General features: G+C 45.9%; 1 protein-coding gene across 1 annotated transcript in view; it reads right to left on the bottom strand.

Annotated features, from left to right (window-relative positions):
* Positions 1 to 21,861, bottom strand: part of WASHC5 (WASH complex subunit 5) — a 56,130-nt gene that overhangs the window by 16,054 nt on the left and 18,215 nt on the right. The window contains exons 9-20 of the mRNA XM_056134495.1: positions 21,598 to 21,769; positions 18,969 to 19,096; positions 18,606 to 18,735; positions 15,447 to 15,559; positions 13,912 to 14,078; positions 13,756 to 13,831; positions 11,373 to 11,483; positions 10,464 to 10,604; positions 8,601 to 8,681; positions 6,141 to 6,242; positions 4,537 to 4,716; positions 1,683 to 1,807 (exon numbers count right to left, since the gene is read on the bottom strand). Coding sequence (XP_055990470.1) covers positions 1,683 to 1,807; positions 4,537 to 4,716; positions 6,141 to 6,242; positions 8,601 to 8,681; positions 10,464 to 10,604; positions 11,373 to 11,483; positions 13,756 to 13,831; positions 13,912 to 14,078; positions 15,447 to 15,559; positions 18,606 to 18,735; positions 18,969 to 19,096; positions 21,598 to 21,769 — 1,526 coding nt within the window. The remainder of the gene's footprint in view (positions 1 to 1,682; positions 1,808 to 4,536; positions 4,717 to 6,140; positions 6,243 to 8,600; positions 8,682 to 10,463; positions 10,605 to 11,372; positions 11,484 to 13,755; positions 13,832 to 13,911; positions 14,079 to 15,446; positions 15,560 to 18,605; positions 18,736 to 18,968; positions 19,097 to 21,597; positions 21,770 to 21,861) is intronic.

The raw sequence follows: 21,861 nt of genomic DNA, 5'->3' as shown, positions 1-21,861 counted from the left end.
GCTTCACTGGGCTCAACAAAGAAAATGGGGGCAGACAGAGTGACTGTACAGTGGGGACGGCATATGCTGTGCACGCGGCTAACCCGGGTTCGATCTCCAGCATCCCATATGGTCCCTTGAGCACTGCCAGGAATGATTCTGAGTGCAGAGCCAAGAGAAACCCCTAAGCGTCACCAGGTATGACCCAAAAAGCCAGAAAAAGAAAAAAAAAAGGGGGGGGTAGAAAATGGCTCCCTGGGAATTCCTGAGGCCACATGCGGATCACCACTCTGGTGCTCAGAAGTAGATTTTAGTCTCTGAAACTTCCCCGGTATGATCTGTGCTATAGGTGAAGGCACTTGTATTGCACGCCGCTGACCTAGGCTAATCCCCAGCATTACGTTTCCTTGAGTACAGCAGCCAGGAGTAAGTACTGCGCCTTGCAGGGCTGGCCCACCTCTCCCCTCCACTCCCACCACAACCGATTTCTTGCTGGGGAGGCTACTTGCTGTGGGGGTGCCTGCAGATGCTGGAGTCCGAGGGCCTGGTGTGTTCCGGGTCAGCCGTTTTTCAAAAATCTAGATCTTGGGCGAGTGACTTTGCTTTTCTGTGCCACAGCGACTTTACCATTAACATGGGGAAAAACAACTGCTTTCCTGCCCATGGGTAATGCTGCCACGGGCTCATGAAGGGTGTGTGCAGGGCACTGAGGGCAGAGCACAAGCTGAGCTCTCAATAATCCTAGTTCTTCTGGGCAAAAAGCCTTGGGGGAGGGGCGAAAAAACAAGATAATTGCCAAAGGCCAGGGTATGGGCCGGCAAGTGCAGACCCAGGGATAAGGATGGTGCGGGGGGAAGGAGGGGGCTAGTCAGATGCCTGGGTGACCCATTTGTAATAAAAATTTTACCCTGCCGGGATTCCTAGGTCCAGGAAGGAGAGCACTGGTGGGAAGGCAAAAGGGGTAGAGAGGAACAGGAGAACAAAAGGCCTTTCCATTCACTGCAGGCTGCTCTTCGGTCTGGGGCACCCTTGGTCATGTTGAGCAAAAGACACGCTTTCAAGGGTCACGGTTACGGTCCTCCTGTTGTTCATTGATTTGCTCGAGCGGGCCCAGTAACGTCTCCATCATGAGCCTTGTTGTTACTGTGTTTGGCATATCGAATATGTCATGGGTAACTTGCCAGGCTCTGCCTTGCGGGCGAGATACTCTCAGTAGCTTGCCGGGCTCTCCGAGAGGGGCGGAGGAATCGAACTCAGGTCAGCCATGTTGGCTGCGTGCAAGGCAAACGCCCTCCTTGCTGTGCTATCGCTCCAGCACATGCTTTCAACAAAAACAATAAAAATGAATTGAACACCGATGCTGGTGCTGCAACTTGTGTTTCTCACTTCCTGGCAGCTCTGTTCATACTGTGCCACTTTGTTCACAGCACTGAACTAGAGTGTAACAGGAGATCAGGTGTCAATAACCACTTCTGTGGGTATATTATGTCTGGTGTGGCATCCCACTGTGAGCCACTAGTGGTATGTGCTACCAGCATCAACATGTTAAATTCACTTTTTTAATGATTCCCCTCCTCCCCCTCATTAGAAGGTTCATTAGAACTGTGGCAGGAGTGAGGCTATAAGCTGAGTACGTCCCTCAAAACATGCTGAGTGACATCTGTCCAGGGGGCAGACACCCAGTGGAACTCGGAGGCACCTACTTTGGGTCCGTGATCCGGAGGATTTCTCGGCAGAGTCGACCAATAAATGTCACAGACTCGTCCACAGGCGTAAACTTTGGTATTGGAATATGAGTGGACTGGTATATACTTTGCCAGTCTTGAATCTGGAAAATAGTGTGGGAAATATTTAGGCCACTGATGACATAGTTTTCTCACATCATTGTACAAAGATGACACAGAAAGATATAAATGTTCCTTGTTTTTTTTTTTTTTCTTTTTGGGTCACACCTGGCAATGCACAGGGGTTACTCCTGGCTCTGCACTCAGGAGTTACTCCTGGCGGTGCTCAGGGGACCATATGGGATGCTGGGAATCGAACCCGGGTTAGCTATGTGCAAGGCAAACGCCCTACCCGCTGTGCTATCTCTCCAGCCCCTCCTTGGGTTTTATAGAGCAAAATTAATCACCTTTCCAGAATATTAAAGTCCAACACTGATAGGTAAGAGACACTTGAGTAAAAGTAAGGTGTGTGACAAAGGAGAGAGATTAGAACTTCTGGCTTTGTTTCAAGGTCAACATGCAATACCAAAACAGCAGAAGGCTGGAAGACATTTAATCTTTCAAAAACTGTGGCCTGAGTCAGATTCCTAAATTAAAAACCCACAGTGGATTCTCTTTCATTGTTGGTGGGAATGTCGACTGGTCCAGCCTTTCTGGAAAACTATGGGCATTCCTCAAAAAACTAGAAATTGAGCTTCCATATGACCCAGCAATACCACTTCTGGGAATATATCCCGGGGGTATATAAAAAAGCACAGTAGAAATGACATCTGCACCGGCATGTTCATTGCAGCACTATTCACAATAGCCAGAATCTGGAAACAACCCGAGTGTCCAAGAACAGCTGACTGGTTAAAGAAACTATAGCACAACTATGGACGTGGAGAGTATCATGCTAAGTGAAATGAGTCAGAAAGAGAGGGACAAACAGAATGACTGCACTCATTTGTAGAATATAAAATAACCTAATATGAGGCTAACATCCAAGGACAGTAGAGACAAGGCCAGGAAAGGAAGACTGCTCCACAGTTGGAAGCCTGCTTCATAGTCCTGGGGGAGAAGGCAGCTGAGATAGAGAAGGGATCACAAAGTCGATGATGGTTTAGAGGGATCGGTTGGGATGGGAGATGTGTGCTGAAAGTAGATAAAGGACCAATAACGATGGCCTGTCAGTATCTGTACTGAAAACCATAATGCCCAAAAGTAGAGAGAAAGAAGGAAATTGTCTGCCATAGAGGCAAGGGGTTGGGTCGGGTCAGGGTGGCAGGAGGATGCTGGGGCCATTGGTGGTGAAAAATGTGCAGTGGTGGAGGGATGGGTGTTTGATCATTGTATGACTGAAACTCAATCATGAAATCTTTGTAAATGTATCGCATGATGATTTAATAAAACAAACAAATAAAGCTATGTATCAAAAGATAAAATTGTATAGTATATAAATAACACAGCTTTGTTAATGTGTGACTAAAATCAAACTTCTTACCATTAGCACTTAGGAATTTGGTGCTTGGGGGGCTAGAGAAACAGTACGGAGGGTAGGGCAATTGCCTTGCACATGGCTGACGAGGTTTGATCCCTGGTATTCCATACAGTCTCCCCTCCACCCAAGCATGCCAGGAGTGTTCTCTGAGCATTGAGTCAGGAGTAAGCCCTGAGCACTGCCAGATATGAGCCGCCCTCCTGCCAAAAATATGAAACAAAACAAACCAAAAAACACACCAAGAATCTATTTGTCACTTAGGAAGCTGAAAGACTGTGGAGGGGTGAGGGAACATGTATCTGGGCTGGATCAACAGTTAGGGCGTTCCAAGCATCATCAGGTGTACTAGGCCTACTGAGCACTGCTTAGGAAAGAACCTCTCTCCACTCTCCAGTTTAGTTTGGTGCTGGGGCTGAGGAAAAAAACATCACAAAGGGGTAAAAGGCATGCCTGGTGTGTGTGAGGCCCTGAGTTTGATTATGGCATCACTGTCCCAGAAGCCCTCTGAGCATTATCAAGTATGGCCCAGGTGGGCCCCAGCACCAGCCACCACTGCGCTGTCAGAGCTGCACTACCAGACTCATATCTCTGTGGCCCTGGAGCCCCCACGCCAGTATGACCCCATTTAAAAAAATAAAGAAAGAAAACAGGGTGCTCACAAAACCCAAATAAAAAAAAAAAGCACCTGAGTACATGTTTCTTTAAAGGATACAACTGCATGGCTAATGCGCACATATTGGATTTTTATTTATTGTTTGGAGGGTGGGGGTTTGGACCATGTCCAGCAGTTCTCAGGGGGCCATTATGTAGTGCTGAGGAGTGATCTGGGGTTGGCTGTATGCAAGGCAAGCACCGTACCAACCATACTATCTCTCTGGTCCCTAGAATTAACTTTCTTTTTTAAAGGTCAAAAACAGTATGCTGGTGAAGATGTGGAGAAATTGGAATACTGACATAGCTGGGAGGAACATAAAATGTCTAACCTTTGTATGAACACTTTGGTCGCTCATCAGTTATGTTAGAATGGGATCGGCAACTCTACTCTTCTATTTACACACTTCTCAAGTCCCACTGATGTCCTGTGTCTTCTGACTCTTCTTTGGCTTGGGTCACGACCATGACAACTGTGTGTGTTTTCTCCTTAGGGTGGCACACTCCTGAGGTTAAGCGTCCTTCTGACTTTTCTACAACCCTTATGTTACTCTAAACATACTCCCCAGTGACTGTGTAGGTCCTCAGGTTCAACAATTATTTGTGCAAAATTTCTTGTTAGCACTTCTGCGGATTTGGGACTACACTGAAAATGTCAGGAGTAACTAATAGAGCCAAGATTTGGAAAATTGATTCAGGTACCTTTGTTCTCAAGAAGTTATTACACTCTTGCTCTACATTGTAATTTATAATACGAGAGACTTCTTCCTGCCAAATCTTCAGGCCGTAAATGTTGACATAGTCCTGGATGTATTCGAAAGAACGATGGAATCCATCCATGGCAGCTCCCAGCTCTTTCAACTTCGGCATCAATTCACTTGGCTGTGCACAAGGGGAACACAGATCTATTACACTGGGGTGAATTATCCACTAACACTGACATTAGTCCTTAAGTGATAGCCCAATAAATAGTGATTTCATTTCCTACCTCATGTGGGATGGTTACTGATGTCAGACATTCAGCAAAGAATTGATTTCTTTCTTTCAGGAAAGAAACCACTTATAAAAGAACATAGAAAACAAATGCTGATTTCTCTCACATCATTTGATAAAGATATTTAATTAAAAAAATTAAAAACAACGTATTTTAAATTGCATTTACTGATGAGAAAAGATAAATGATTTTAGGCCTTTTTTTAAGGTCTCGAGAGGAAAAAGATCATATTCTCCAATAGATCATGCAAAATAATCAAGATTTACTGCAGCTCCTATTTGCTTTAGAGTTATATTAGTTGTAAGATGTTAACTCCAGGGCTGGAGAGCGAGTGCAGTGGGTAGAGCACTTGCCTTGCACACAGCAGACCCAGGATGGATCCTTGGAACCATGTATGGTCTCCTGAGCACTACCAGGTGTGGACGCTCCAAACAAAAACAAACTAGAAAAGTAACTCTAGGGGTCAGGAAGGTAGTACAGCAGGTAGAGTGCTTGTTTTACATGTAGCAAATCCTTGGCAACACATATGGCCCCTGAGCACTGCTACTAGCAATTCCTGAGCACAAAACAGGAGTAAGCCCTAAGCTCCACCAGAGTGGCCCTCGAATTCAAAACCAAGGGGGAAAAAAAAGAAGTAATACTGAATCATAACATTAGTTCCAGTTGTAAATTCAGGAATCAGTTGAAGGAAAGGACTAGCTTAAAATAGAATTTTCTTATAATCATAATACACGATAATTATCTGGTCAATTATCATGGGCTGGAGCGATAGCACAGCGGGTAGGGTGTTCGCCTTACAAGCGGCCAACATGACCGACCCGAGTTCGATTCCTCCGCCCCTCTCGGAGAGCCCGGCAAGCTACCGAGAGTATTCGATATGCCAGACACAGTAACAACAAAGTCTCCAATGGAGACGTTACTGGGCCCGCTCGAGCAAATCGACGATCAACGGGAGGGCCTTTTTATCTGGTCAAAAACACATCAACTGATAGTCCTGAACATTATGTAATGGCTATTCAATAGACAGGAGGGGAGGTCTTGTTGTAGGAGTCCAAGTGGCGCTCGAGGGTCTTTGCTGGCTGGAAAGAGGGAGGATAGATGAATTTTGTTTTATTTTTTTCGCTTTTTGGGTCACACCTGGCAATGCACAGGGGTTACTCCTGGCTCATGCACTCAGGAATCACTCCTGGCAGTGCTAGGGCGACCATATGGGATGCTGGGGATCGAACCCGGGTCAGCCGCATGCAAGGCAAATGCTCTACCTGCTGTGCTATCGCTCCAGCCCCAGGACAGAATTTTGGTCATGGGGTACCTTGGCTCGAGGGTTGAAGATCAGTCCTTTATGAAGAGCAAAAGCAACACGTTTCACTAGCTCCTTCCTTATTCCATCTTCCAGCAGCTGTTTTGGATCCACCTACGGACAAAGAAATAAAAAGCCATCCATGGGCAAGGAGCAAACGTCTACTCCGGGAGAAAGCCAGAGGGAAGATGACTCCAGAATCTGTGTGGGTGCACCTTCCTGGCTCATTTCTTTCAACAGCTGTATTTCTACCCCCTTTCCTCACTGTCTTTGATCTCAGACAGTATGGACAGAATTAACATCTCTTTAGGATTCAGTTTCTCTCTGTATAATGAAGGACATCTCAAAGATGGTGGGTATTAAACACACAGAGAAGAGATGGTAAGTGCTTCACTTTTAACCACAGCATTCAAAGTAAGAATTGCTTTCCTCAGCACAAGGAGGAGGTGGTGGGATGAAGGGCCTGGGCCTTTAATCCACGTCTGTTCTTCCCCCGAGCACTCTCTCAGGGCATATACACCCACACCCCATCCAGGCTTTGTGTTGGACCACAATATAGACTAACAATTCTCATTTTTCCCAGCACTCTTGGAAGACTATCAGTAATAAGGAAGATTAAACAAAAAAGCCGATTTGCCAACTATAAGCTTATTTTCAGGGCTCTTTTCTTGGTAAAGAGAAAACTTTTGTTACTCCCTAAAAGACACTCTATTATAAATTCATAAAATACCAAATGTTTCCACACTACTTTGAATTCCCCGAGACGTATTTTAATTTGGCAAGAACCATTCTTTTCCAAAGTCATGAAGACCACTGACAGGTGCCACCTGGGTTTGATTTAACTTGAACATCCAGGAAGACAAGTGCAGTAAAAGCGGCAAAACTACAAAAGCCAGAGAAATGTGGTGAACGACCGTGAGACTGTTTAATGGGAACAATCCAGACTGCAGTGTAGGAATGGGTCTGAGGCTTTGGGGTTCTTGAGAGACAAACCGAGAGGAAAGAAAGAAATGGAGGAGGAAGCCAAAGATTAAAACAAGATTGAAGAGACGTAACATTTCCTTTTAATTGGCGAGTCTACAGACTTCCTTCTGGATAACAGAACTTGCTCAGGGCTGGGGTCACTGCTCAAAGGGCAGGTGCACATGCTTCATATGCAGAAACCCCCGGTTCTCCCCCTGGGACAGCATGGACCTCCAAGCACTGCTGGGACCCCCACACCCTAGTGATATGAAAAACCCTGACTAAACCTAAAGAGAGAGACTGAGACAAAAACCAGTATGGGGCAAAGCCAGAGATGGGACAAAACCAGCAAGTAGCCAGTGAGAGGTTGGGACACAGGTCACCAAGGACCCAAAGCCACGTTCTTAAAAGCTGTTAAATAAACAGTTGTAACTTCATTAGTATCTGGGGGCTTATATGTTAAGTTTACATACAACCACTCAAAGACCTACTTCTTAAGAGGGAGATAGCTTCATGGTAAGAAAATGATGTGAAATGCAGAGTTCTGTGCTACAGTAAAACGCAGCCAATGATCTGACCCAGAGCAACAGAACCTGTAATGCAGTAACTAGTGAGAAAAGCTGGAAACCGGCTTTGAGCATCACTGAGACAATTCAACACACAGACGTTAAAAATAAGGATACTTTATTTTTTAATGTCTGAGTTCCAGAGTTTGATTCCTGGCACCTTTCTCTCCTTTCAGATCAGGATACTTGATATTTAGGAATAATGGTCAAACATCTACAGGGGTGCTGTGGAGATGGGAGTGGGTCCGGCTATCTAGAAAGAAAAAAAATCAGAGAGAGGCCTGGATGCTCTGACAGAGACCCTGGCCTGTGAATAGAGGGGCACTATTAGCTCAATTCTCTGCAGTGAGCTACAGAATCAAAACATGAGAAAGGAAGGAAGGATGGGAGTAGGGGGAATGAGAGAGAGAGAGAGAAAGAGAGAGAGTGTGTCAACAAGCAAATTAGGTACTTTGCCTAAAGGAATTAAACTATTTTCTTTGCTATTATAGAAACTCAATAAAATGAATTTTTATGTTTTTTTAAAAAATGTTTTTTAATATTAATTGAGGTACTATGATTTATAATACTAGTTCCAATACTAGCTAAGGAAAATGAATTTTTCTTAAGAGTCAAGGAATTCTTGAAAAGAATTATAATTCTTTCTTCCACCATTACTAAATGATATCAGGGGCCACTGTGAGAGTACAATGGGTAAGGAGCCAACCTAGGCTTGATCCCCAGCACCACACAAGGTGGCTGCCAGGAGTGATCCCTGAGCATAGATCCAGGAGTCCTAAGAACCGCCTTGTGTGGCCCCCAAACCAAAAATAAATAAATGAAGATCAAAGACTCGGTGCAAAACCAGTCAGGAATATGAGAACATTACTCTCTAGTCCTCACAGGGTAAATTCCACAGAAACTCAAACCCCAAGGCTACAGAGATGAACATCAAAACACTTACCTTGATGATGCCGACCAAAGTCGTTTTCATCATTAAGATGCCTTCGGTAAAAATGGAAATAGCATGAGTAAGCTTGGCAACCTTTAATAGAGAAAAAAGAGATGAATGAAGTGCTTCTCATCAAAGACTCATCACTTCTATGGTAAACTAACATAACTGGCCAGTAGTTAGAGAACTGGCAGGGAAAAAAGGAGGAGTATGCCGGGCCAGAGCGAGAGTACAGCAGGGAAGGCGCTTGCCTTGCACACAGCCAACCCCAGTGTGATCCCTGACAGCCCACAGGGTCCCCTGAGCATGGCCAGGAGTGTTCCCTGTGGATGCAGAGCCAGAAGTGAGCCCTGAGCACCACTGGGTATGGTCCAGGACAAAGATAAAACAAAAACTAAAAGCAATGAGTGTATAGTCATAGGTCACCCAAGCACATAAGCCTGGTCAAAAACCAAGCTTTGTGGGGTGGTGGGAAGATCTGTTAGACAAAGCAGGTGACCTTGTCAGAGGACAGAACATCCTTGTTTAACCTTTGGCCTACCAGCTTTCTTTCTGTTTCCTGCTTGTAACACGAGGGCAGGACTCAAGGAGACAGATGGTTCCTTTCAAGAAGAAAGGGCTCCCAAAAGTTATCGCCCCTGAACCCTTCCCCGGTCTTCTCAAGCCACAGCAGGAGACACTGAAAGGGCAGACTGATGCTCTCTTTCTGAGTGGGAGTAAATGTGGAAGTCCAAAGCTAGAAAACAGGAAGTCCTGATGACCATATTTTAAGCAGTGGCAGAGGATGTGACACTGACGCTGGTTACCGCATTTTCAATGTTTGTTTGCTTTTTATTTTATGTTCAGGGAGAAGGAAAAGCAGGGGGAGTTGAGATGAACAACGAACGGGTGAGAAGGTATAGATCGCGGGCTTCCTGGGGACAGCACAGTGGGAGATCACGTCAGCTCTGCCATTTGGGATCTCCGTTGCCACAGCGAAGTGGGCGATCTCTAGCTTTTATTTGATTAAAAAAATGAAAATAAATTGAGGTACTAAGAGTTATAGTACCTATCATGGTGCTACTATGAGTTATAACACTAATCACAATACATGCTAATGAAAATGGATTTTTCTTAAGAGTCAAGTGTGTGATTCTTAAGAAAAATTATAACCCAGTGTGTGACTCCCAACAAGCATCACAATCAAGTGTGTATGACCCAGGTCTGAGGCAAAGAGAAGGGGAAAACCAAACACAAATGAAACAAAAACAGAAAATCACCCCAGAGCCGGAGTAATAGCACAGTGGGGAGCGGTGTGTCTGTCTTGCACATGACTGATTGGGTTCAATCCCCGGTATCCCATTTAGTCCCCCGAGCACTGACAGAAGTGATCTCTGAGTGCAGAGTAAGGAGTAACTCCTGAGCATCACTGAGTGACCAAAAGAGCCAAGAAAAAAAAAATTACTCCAAAATGCATTTCAGTAGAAAGCAAAAAAAAAAAAAAAATTGGCTGTAGAAAATAGTTCCAGCAACAGTGATTCCTTTAAACTGTTGGTTTGGTGCATGAGCAGGAACCTGTATGTGCAGAGTTGAGTTGAAGCAAAGCCCAAAGAGAAAGGCCGATTTACCACTCCAGGAAGATGCAGTGCACAACCTAGTGGCCTTTCCTTTAAAAACAGCTGGCAGGTGGGGACTTAGATGACACGGGGGTGACATGATGGAGATCTCAGTGCACTCCAGTGGCAAACGTGGCTTTCATGGGGTGGGGGAAATAAAACCAATCAGAGTTGGTCCCAGTGGGCCTGGGACTGTGTCAGTTAACACAGACGCTGACGTGCCCTGCTACTTTTTTTTCCCTTTTCATATTAGAGAGCAGAAACCCAGTAGACACGTCACCTCATACCGCGGGCCGAGCTGAGAGTAGTCTCTCAGCTTGTCCTTGTCCAGGCGGGTTGGCACCTCAATGATGTCGTGGGTCTGGAGCTTTATGATCTTTAGCAGAGAAGTAAACATGCTTTCTGGAATGATCTGCAAAACCTGGAGTGAAAGGGAAAGGAGGAAAAACCACTGAACATGGGTAACATGAATTTCCACCCCCCAGGTACTGAAAATTTCTGTAAACAAATTAAGAATAAGGAAACAGGGAGCTGGAGCAATAGGACAGTGGGCAGGGCACGTGATTTGATACAGTTGACCAGTGTTTGATCGCTGATACCCATATGGTTTCCTGAGTCCCACAAAGAGTGATCCCAGAGTGCAGAGTCCCAAGTCAGCCCTGAGCACTCCTGGGTGTGGCCCCAAAAATCAGACCCCAAAACAAACAAAGAAGAATAAGAAAACAGACACAGGTGTATTTTATACAGGATCCAAGCACAACTTGCAGAAAGACGTTATACTTGGAATGGCAAATGCCAGAAGCTTCAAGGTAGCAACCTGGTCAACCGAGCATAAGCTTTGCATCCAGGAGAACCTGGTACAATTCCTCTTGCACCGGCGAGTGTGATTTCTCAGCACAGAGCGATAAGTAATTCTAGAGTACCACCAGATGTGGGCAAAATAAAGCATAAAAACAAAATAAAGGGCTAGAGGGATAGTACAAAGGGTTGGGTGTTTGCCTTGCATGGGGCCAACCTGGGTTTGATCACTTGCAAATCATGTGCTCCCCTGAGCATCACCAGGAGAGTGCTGAGTGCAGTGCTGGGAGTAAGCCCTGAGCACTGCCAGTGTGACCCCCCAAAGCCAAACCAAACCAAACAGAAAAACAACAAGCCCCCAAACAAAACTACATTTTGATGTATTTCATACCTTTCTCACATAGGATACCAATTCGCCAGAATAATATTGAGACACACTGAGGAGGTCAGGGCTATTTGCTTGATTAATACGAAGAAGGGGCAAGTCAAGTGCAGAGGCAAGCTAGAAGGAAAAAGAAGACAGATCTATTTTTTCCCCCAGTTCTATAAAGTCCTAGTAATCTCTCTTTCCAGAAATAGTAACATGAGACAAGACTCCTGGGCTTTATTTGACCATCACTGGATTTCATCAGTCACCAAGTTTCTGTCAATGACAGGACTTTCTTTCCTTGTTTTCTTTTTGGTGCTGGATCAAAGCCAGGGTCTCAAATGTGGGAGCATATGCTGAGCCATATTCCTGGGAAACCACAACCCATGCATATAAAAGGAGGGCCAGGGAAACACCTCAAAGGCCAGTAATAAGCATGCGTTATGCGTAGGAGGCTCTGATCCAAGCCCCTGTCACTTTTGGGCATGCCCCCAAAACCAATAAACATAAATCACAAAATGATGGTCACGTGACTGGAGTGGTTCTCAAGTCATGTTCCCATGACTGGCAGCAGGAGTGCGCATCACTCAACTGCTGTTGGAGATCTTCGTCCATGATTCCTGGACCCACCTCCAGAGGCACACACTGACCCTGGGGACACCTCCAAGTGTGAGCCCACTAGAGGTACAAGTCTGCATCATGTGTTGGATCAGAAATTCCAGGATGGCAACCTGTCCAGATTCCAGCCCCCCGGGCAGCTCAGGAAGCTGTCCGTCTTCATGACATATGGACTGCCGTGCTCAGTCCAATCTCACATGCCAGGGCAGGCGACAGCCCCATGACCTGATGTGCCACTTGGAACGAGAAAACACGCTGGCAATGAAATTACACTATGTTGTCCGTGATAGGGCCCATCTTCAATTTCAGATGGTGAAGGAAAGAAAGTGCATCCCAGAACTGATGGGTACGGAAGCTGGCAGAGGGCACTGAACAATTTATTTACAAATAAACCAATATCTGAAATTAACTTGAGAATAAGAAGCATACATAAGTTTTCCAGGATTCCTTACCCTCTGGAGACTCTATCAGCAGACTACAATAGAGGTTTTTATTTTTTTCTTTCAAAAATTAGTCTCCATTGGAGATTTTGTTTGTTACTGTGTTTGGCATATCGAATACATCACGGGTGGCTTGCCAGGCTCTGCCGTGTGGGCGAGATACTCTTGGTAGCTTGCCGGGCTCTCCGAGAGGGGCGGAGGAATCGAACTCGGGTTGGCCATGTTGGCTGCGTACAAGGCAAACGCCCTACCGCTGTGTTATGGCTATAGTATAAGGGATCCACAGGACTTACATTTCTGGTATATTAGGAAGAATTTCAAAAAGTCCATTTCTTGAGACCAGAAAGATAGAAAAATGTGCTGAGTCCATGCTTTGTTTTTGCAGGAAACTCAGTTTTGATCCCCTATGTCACATGTTTCACCAGCACTGCTGGAAGTGATCCCAGCATAAAGCAAGCACTGACAGGATGTCAAAGCAAACCAAAAAGTCCATTTCTTTTTTTGTTTTTGGGCCACACCTGACAATGATCAAGGATTACTCCTGGCTCTGCACTCAGGAACTACTTCCCATGGTGTTTAGGGCACGATATGGGATGCCAGGGATCAACGCGAGTTGGGCATGTGCCAGGCAGGTACTCTACCTGCTGTACTTGTGCTCCAGACCACAAATACATTTCTTCATTTATAATTAACCAAATGATAGCAATAACCCAAGCTTTTTTCAATGAAATATTTTCTGTCATTATGTCAATGAAGAAATTCTTTTTATAAAACTCAATTCAAGAATCTGTAATCGACTGAAATTATTCTTTCTTGAAAAAAATCTGTTAATGACTTTAAACATATAAAAACAACGAAATTATCTTAACTTCTGAAAGAATAAAATTTGGAGGAGTCAAAGAGTGAGCTACAGTAAAGATAGTAAGCCCTGGATTTATATCAACAACTCTTTGGGGCATGCAATTTCAGTGCAATGATGAACAAAGAAAGCAGATCCTCTGGGGGCTAGAGAGACAGTACAGTGAGGATGCTTGCCTTGCACACAGCTGATCTGGGTTTGATTTCTGGCACCCCATAAGATCCGCCAAGCACTGCTGGGAGTGATCCCTGAGAACAGGGCCAGGACTAAGCCCTGAGCATAGACAGGTGTGGCCCCAAAACAACAAAACAGAAAACAAAAAAGAGAAAGCAGATGGTCAAATAGTATTGTTTGCTTGATGCTGCTTCTGGACCGTTTATGTCCCTCATCAATACTGTAACAAAATCATGTTCAACCAAAAACATATGCCTGCTGTGAAATGAAGGCCTGCTCTGTGTTTATTACTGAGAGGTGACCTCGCTCTGCTCACCTTCAAGAACGTAGCTCTGAGTTTAGTGACCATGGATGGGTTGGCTCGGATGCTCTCTTGCATGATAGAAGTGAAACTGTGAAGAGAAATAAGTGGTAAGGACACACTGGCAGTAATCCTCAAAAACGGTCATAAACATCAGGGGCTCCACATTACCTGTCGATTAATTGCCAAGCAAAAGAAAGGTCTCCGACAATCTGCATGGTGATCAGGACCTCCTCTTTGATGTTGATAGTTCGGATCATTTGGTGGAGAAACTTGCGAGTATCAGCAAGAAACTGACAGACTTGTATATTTGATTCCAACTGGTGGAATTCTTGGACCTGTTACACAAATACATTTAATTTTGAAATTCTGAAGGGCCTCTATGGTGTTCTCTTTTCCTTGAAAGTGCTCAAATGAAACACACTAGGTTACTGGTAAAATTTTTCTTTCAAATTATCACCGCAGAAATGTATAAGCGAAGTCATAAATCAGTTTACTGATTTCTTTTTTGTTTTGCTTTTGGGCCACACCTGGCAATGCTCAGGGTTTACTCACAGCTCCGTCACTCAGGAATTACTCCTGGTTGTACTTGGGATGATAATGGATGCTAAGAATCAAACCCAAATTGGCTGCATGCAAGGACATGCAAGGCAAAAGCCCTAACCACTATGCAATAGCTGCAGCCAATGCACTGATTTTTAGGGTTGGAAAATGTCCTGCACTCTATATCCTGTGCCAAATCAGACATAGTAAGTGAACACTTCCGTTTTTCATCTCATTGCCAATAAACATGAATTGGGAATTTATCTTAATTCTGAAGAGTTGCATTTTGGTACTAAAAACGTCATATCACAACCATGGTACTTGTACATTATTAAGTTCTTTTTATGTGTTCTTTCAAACAGAATGATTCCCCAGTATAATGAAATTATAATTCAAGGTGCTTGGGCCATATACTTAACAAGTAAATAATGCAAAAGGCAAAAAGCACCCAAGTTTTTACAAAGTTGTTTTTCAGCTGTACTATAGAAAAGCGAGCCAACATTGGAAATGGCATAGTGGGCAATTGCCCTGAAATGGCAAGGGAAGCGAACAATGAAGGGTTATGCCGTATGGGCATTACGAATGATCTGTCTAAAGACCTTGCAAAAACACAGTAGAAACAAGGACCAGAAAGACTGGTCCACGCAATCGTGCCTTTTCCCAGTCTGCCTCAAGGGCTGGGAAAAGGCAGTTGGGATAGAGACTGGACCACTATGACAAAGATAGCTGGAAATGATCACTCTGGATAAGAACTGCGTGCTGAAAGTAGGTAAAGAACAAGCACGATAACCTCTCAGTGTATGTACTGCAAACCCTATGCCCAAAAGGAAAGAGAGAAAAAAAGAAAAATGCCTGACCTAGAGGCAGGTTAGGGGGTGTGGGGGTGTGTGTGAGGGGTAGCGGGAGAGAAACTGGGGACATTGGTGGTGGGAAATGTACACCAGTGGAGGGATGGGTGTTGGATCATTGTAAGACTGAAATCTAATCATGAACAGCTTTGTAACTATGTATCTCACTGTGATTCAATTAAAAAAATAAAAGACCTTGCAAAAACAAGAAAAAGGACTATCAGAAATGCTACCAAAAGGACACTTTCATTACAGACCCATAAAGGTCTGAGGACATATGATCCAAGAGCTGACATGTGAAAAGGACTGCCTTACCTCCTCCAAAGCCTGAATCAGCTGCACAGTTTTTCTGCCCGCAGCAGTGGAGTCGTCATGATTTAAAGACAGTATTTGCTTCGAGATCTCTCTGAACCAAGCTTGAAGATTTTCTAGGAATGATGGAAATAAGGACTTACAATTGAAATCTCAGATTTCCTGAATCTATTAACTGTTCTTTGACATTTAAGTCATGGAGCTTTGACTGTGCAAATAATACTACCCTTGAAAATTCCGAAAAAAGAGTCTGAGTGTATGACCCAGTAGAAGAGCTGAACCTTTCTTTTCTTCCGCGCACGCGTGTATGTGTGTGTGATTGGAGTGTGGGTGTGGGGGAGATTTGGTGACACCCATTCACTCCCAGTGGTGCTTAGGGGAGATGTTTGAGATCAAATCAGGGTCAGTGGCATGTGGCATTAGTCCTAGGAGATATAACTTTTTTACCTAGCTTATTCGACTTTACCTGGCCAAAAAAGGTATAGAGGCCGAGTACATGTTGTAAACTGATGATGAGTGCAAAGGCGTTAGTCATGGTGGATCGACTCAGGAAGAAACTAATGATGAGGGTCCTGGAGAGGTGGTACAAGGGGTTAGGCACTTGCTTTGCATGCAGCTGATCCTGAACTGAATTACACTGTGGGCTCCTTTGTACTGCCAAGGGTCCTTCCTGAGATCAGAGCCCGGAATGGTCCAAGGACAAAAATGATAAAAAAAAAAAAAAGAAAGAAAAAGAAAAAAAGAAAAGAAACTGAGAATGTGACAGAGTTCCTGGGGAGAGCGTTCTTCAGGAGAGAGAACAGGTAAAGATCTTGACAGGCAGAGAGAGGTAAAGAGACAGATTGAGGCTGTGGGGCAGATAAAGGCATGCCTGGGGCGCTGAGAGGGCCCTGAAAATGTGTGAGGCTGAATGATGAGTTGTGGGGCAGCCCTAGAAGTATAGTGGGGCAGCAGGCCTGCACAAACAATACACACACCGACCGGCCTTCTCACAGCAGAGAGGGGAACAGGTAATGAGCTTGGAGTGACCCTCAGCGTACAGTAAAGCCCTAGGCTCTGACTCACAAACATCACAATTCTCTGCGGTAGATAAATCCTCTCTCATTTCTCTGATAAAGAAGCTGGTACCCATCTCAGATGGAACAGGTGTTCTCTTTCTGCCTACTTCAAAATGAACCCCGAACCCTTGGTGGCCATAAACTTCTAGAAGAAAAGCCCAGGTACGCAGGACCAGAAACTGAAGACTCCAGGCCACATGGTGGTGGGGACGGGCCATCCCTTCCTGTCTCCCCGCTCCTTCAGGGTCCTGCCTGTCACACCCATGAACTGCCTCCGGGTGCCATTTAAATGCATTAAATGCATTAAAGGCCTTGAACCAGAGACTCAAATGAATCTCGGAGTGGATTAGCTTGCTGTAGAGATGTCTCCGGACCTCAATTATTTGCAATTTTAGAATTCCTGGAGACATCTCATGATATTCATAACAAGCAATAGAAAATAAATTATCTGGCATCTGCCTGTGGCAGGCAGGCTTGAGTGGCAGTGGAAAAATTCAAAATAATGGTGGTGGGAAGGTATAAAGGTGGTGGGATTGGTGTTGAAATATTGAATATAATCAATTAATGTGAACAACCTTATAAAAATAAAATTTAAGAATTAAAAAAAGAAAAAAAAAAGAAGCTGGTGCCCAGAGGTGCAATTACCCATGGGTAAAGTCAGGATTTTCACCCTGTATCCATTTCAGAGGCTTTGCTCTTTTCACCTCTCCAAGTTGGTTTGTCATGTTCCCCCCGCACACACCTCTGCCTTTCTGGTCTTATTGTATCACTGGGAAGATTCACTTGAAAAACACCTTATACTGGGGTTAGAGCGACAGCACAGCAGGTAGGGTGTTTGCCTTGCACATGGCTGACCCGGGTTCGGTCCCTGGCATCCCATATGGTCCCCCAAGCACTGCCAGGAGTAACTCCTGATTGCAGAGCCAGGAGTAACCCCTGAGCATCGTTGGGTGTGACCCAAAAAGGGAAAAAAAAAAAAAAAAGAAAAACACTTTATACAGAGAAACCACAGAGGTTAAAGCACTTGCCTTGCATACAGCAACCAATTTGATCCCCACCACCACAGAAGGCTTTCTCGGTCGTCCCTGAGCTCAGAGCCAGGACAGAGATTTAAGGCTGCAGATATGGTTTGGTGTTAAAGTGTCTTGCGTGTATGAGACCTGGGCTCAAACCTCAGTATCACGCATACACACATCAACAACTGAAATATAAAATTTTTTAAAAAGAAGGATTGAGTTGGAGAGGGTGCTCAACAGGCCACACTTGCTTTGCAGGACAGAGGCCCAGGTAAGATTCTCAGTAACTCATCGCCTAGGAGCAATACCCTGCCCCTGCCCCCAAACCACACCCCTCCTCCCCCCCCCCCCCCCCACACACACACCAGAGCCAGGAGCAGCACCTGGTACCACTGGTGCGCAATACCCTGCTCTGCCCCTCCCCCCAAACCACACACACACACACACACACACACACGTACACGCACACACGCACATACACACAGAGCCAGGAACAGCACCCAGTACTACTGGTGTGGCCCAACACACACACACACACACACACACACACACACACACACACACACACCAGAGCCAAGAGCAGCACCTAGTACCACTGGTGCAGAAACAAAAAAGCAACAAAAGTAGGATTAAAAAATCCTGCTTCTGGGAAATCTTCAGGTGTTCAGTTCTACTGCTAAACAGCTGGTAAGTGAGTGAGAGAGAGACAAAATCTTAGATACCTGGGGTGGAGTACCTCATACTCGAGTGCAGCCTCCTGAGAACCTGGATGTATATATGCTTAATACTACTTTAGGGCACTACAGCGGTGTGGGGAAACACAGTTTCTTAATCTGCAAAGATGACTGACGAGAGATGAGTGTGAGATCCCATACTGAGTCTGATCTCTCACTTGAGACTTAAGAAAGAAAACAAAAGCGCAGAGGGAATATGCAGATCTCCCAAAGGGGCACAAAACCAGAGGCAGCGAGGTCAGATCCTCCCTGGCAGTGACCTGGCACGCGACAGTGCTAAGATGCGGGCGCCCTCTGTGGTCTGAGTCAGTGCCAGCACTGTGCATACACACCCCCAGACCCGTCAACCATTACCATTTTTCTCCACTCTAGTCAGGGGCTTCACTCCTGAAAAGACATCGGCGAGCTCGGTCATCCGCTCAGAACCCTCCTTTTTGTAATACTCCCATTTGGTCTGTTTCTCTGAAAGCATGTGCTTGAACATCTGTTGCAGGGACAGGAGAGAATTATTCACCCAAGATGAAAAAAGTCTAGGCTGTTTACCAAGGAAGCCCAAGTGAAACCCAACTGATGCTGGGGGCTCTCCAGGTCTGCACCCGGGAAATGCTAGGTGCTTGGGGAGCCACGGGCGTGGGGATCAAACTAGGATTACAGTGGGCAAGGTAGGCAATTCATTTATTATCTACGATGGTTTTTAAGCTTTTTTTTTTTTTTTACCTCTTTGAGTATGAACTCAAACTGCGCAGTATCCAACAGCAACTGGAAGAGGATCTTGGGATTGTACCTAGAGTCTGTGAGAATCTGGTCCTTGATTTGACGCAGGCGTTTGTTGTTTGGGTCACAGGCTAGGAACCAAAGGAGACAGTTTTGGATTTATTAAGTGTGTAGAATGCACTGCAGAAATGTAAGGTGGATTCTTCTCTGTTCTTAACTTCAACATGTTGTTTCTGGGATGTGCCACTGGCATCTCACACTTGGGACACAAATTTGCAGTTCTGGTATCAATTGTTAAGCATTTAAAAAAAAGTAAGTCACAGATTGATATAAAACACCTGTGCTAAACTATGAACTGCTCAAAATGACAACAGAAACTGTGTACAGAGACCAACGATGTCAGTAGCATTGTGAACATGTTGCCCTTAATTGTAACACTTGTTTACAAGATGCCAATAGACCCCTCATGACATTCACGCTAGACCATCCAGTGAAAAGCAAGCTGCAGGACAAGGCTTCAATATTCAACAATACCTGGGACTCATTTATTATCGATACTCCCCCCCAAAATGGATGTGCAGAGCCTTCTGGCAATGCCCTCTTCTTAGTGTGCTCTTTATGTCCTCACTGGGACGGCTTTTGGTGGAGGGTGTGCTCTCTGCCAACTGAGCATGTGCAGGAGTGTGGGAAAGAATCAGATCCTCAGACCTGGGGTTGCTGTTCTCAGCTAGCTCTGGGCTGGCATTTGGGGACCTGGAGCATTGGGGTAGTTCTGGTCATGGGAGAGGGGGTGAGCACGGTCCGTGTGCGCCAGGTGATTTAGGATGAACACCTACATTCCTGGCAGGAATCTGGCATTTGGGGGTGTGGAAGGCCGAGGCTGTGGTCAGCCCCATGAAGACAGTGGGCTGAGTTCCTTATGAGACCCCAGACATGCTGTCCCAAGCTGGCAGGATAAACTGTGGCCCAGGGGATTCACTGGGGATTGGCTCTTGGTGTCCTTGAGTTGTCCCAGGGCCCTTTACCCTCTGCTGATTTCACTCTCCTTCCTTGGCTGTAAGAAGTCAGAGCCAGGAGTCCAGCAATCCCTAAATCTCTGAACCTGGCTTGGTCTGGAGTGTACATGACAGGGATGGGTCCACTCCGAGACACGCACCCTCCTCCTGTTTAATCTCCGCGAGTCCCCTGATAATACTGGGCCACCAGGATAATCCAGGAAAGTCTCTTTCCTTTAAAGTTACTTAACTAACCTCAGTCCCTCCTGTGCAGCAGGCTCAGGACTCCCAGGGTCATGGACACCCTTGGGAGGGTGGGGTGCAGTGGCACAATTCTGCCAGATCTGCAGTTTCATTTCTTTTTTTTTTTTGTTTGTTTTTTGGGCCATACCTGGCAGTGCTCAGGGCTTACTCCTGGCTCTGAGCTGCTCAGGGATCACTCCTGGCGGGCTCACGGGACTGTATGGGGTGCTGGGGATTGAACTGGGTCAACTGCGTGCAAGCAACTGCTTTACCCACTGTACTATTGCTCTAGCCCTTCGCTTTTTTATCCATATATATCTGCAACACCCCCCCAAAAGAAAATATTTTTATTCATTTAACTATTCATGTTCTCTTCCGGGAGCTGGAATGCCTTTGTTCCTCTGCCGGTACCTTCATGCATCTCTTTCAGCTCCCGGAAGAGAACAGCGTACAGTCTCCTGCCCCCACGCCTGGCTGTCCTCACCAGGGCCCCTTAGAGGGGGGCGGGCTGAGTTTCCCTCCCTGCCCCGAGCAGAGCTCCAGCAGCCAAAGACCTCCAGAACCAGCCACAACCATGCTGAAACCACTCTCCACACGCATGAAGGTACTGGCAGAGGAACAAAGGCATGTGGGTCCCGGGGCTGAGATCTCCAAGCCTGCTCGGATTGGGGCTGAGCATCCTCCACCCAGATCCTCCGTCTTCCAGTAGGCAGGGGTGACACCCACCAACTGGCCCCCTGGTGCCGTGTAATCCCATCAATGGCCAAGACCCAGAGACTATAAAACCCAGCTCCCGGTAGCTCGCGGCCGCATTTGTGGCAGTGCGACATCTTATTATCTCATTCTTACTTTGGACAACCTGGCAGGCTACCAAATGTAACCTGCCCACACAGCAGAGTCTGGCAAACTCCCCGTGGCGTACCCAATATGCCAAATACGAGTAACAATGATGGGTCTCATTCTCTTAACCCTGAAAGAGCCTTGAACATGGCACTTTTTAAAATCTCAGGGCTAGGACGAAGGAGACGTTACTGGGGCCTGCTCGAGGCAATCGACGAACAATAGGATGATTGTGATTGTGATATATCTGGCGGGGCACCCATCTGCTTCCCAATTTGGCAGTTATTTTCCTGAACATGAGAGGAAAACTCCCTTATATGCCAACAGCACCTCAGGGTACCTGACTAAGTACCTGAACTAGGGGAAAGTTTGGGCTGCTGGTCTGAGGAGCTGAGAGGAAAGAACCAACTCCAAAAAAGCAAACTGGCTTATTCTAGGACTCTCACTCTCTGGTAAGCCACTTGGCATCACACAGCACCTCTGGACGGGAAAAGCCTCTGTGAGGAAGGAGGAACACCCCCCCTCCCTCCCCCCCCAGCCCTGGTGCGCATTACCCGAGTCTGCCGTGTGGAGCATCAGCCACCGGATGGCAACGTTGCAGTCTCGAAGGCAGTTGAGAAGCCTCGGGATGTTGTCCAGGACCATCTCCTCCCTCAAGTAGCCTTCTTTCAGGAACTGCTGCACTTGGGCGTGCACTCGCTCACTGACAGTGGCGTACCTGCTGGCCTTGGGACAGAAAATGACAAAATACTTTCAACTGATATTTTCTTGAGGGTCCTCACAAAGCAGTGCTCGGGGGGGCTGTGCATCACAGTTCA

Source organism: Sorex fumeus, unplaced genomic scaffold (assembly GCF_029834395.1).
Source record: "Sorex fumeus unplaced genomic scaffold, SorFum_2.1 ptg000002l, whole genome shotgun sequence".
NCBI classification, from domain to species: domain Eukaryota; kingdom Metazoa; phylum Chordata; class Mammalia; order Eulipotyphla; family Soricidae; genus Sorex; species Sorex fumeus.
The sequence above is the reverse complement of the archived record's forward strand: the minus strand, read 5'-3'. Positions and strand labels throughout refer to the sequence as shown.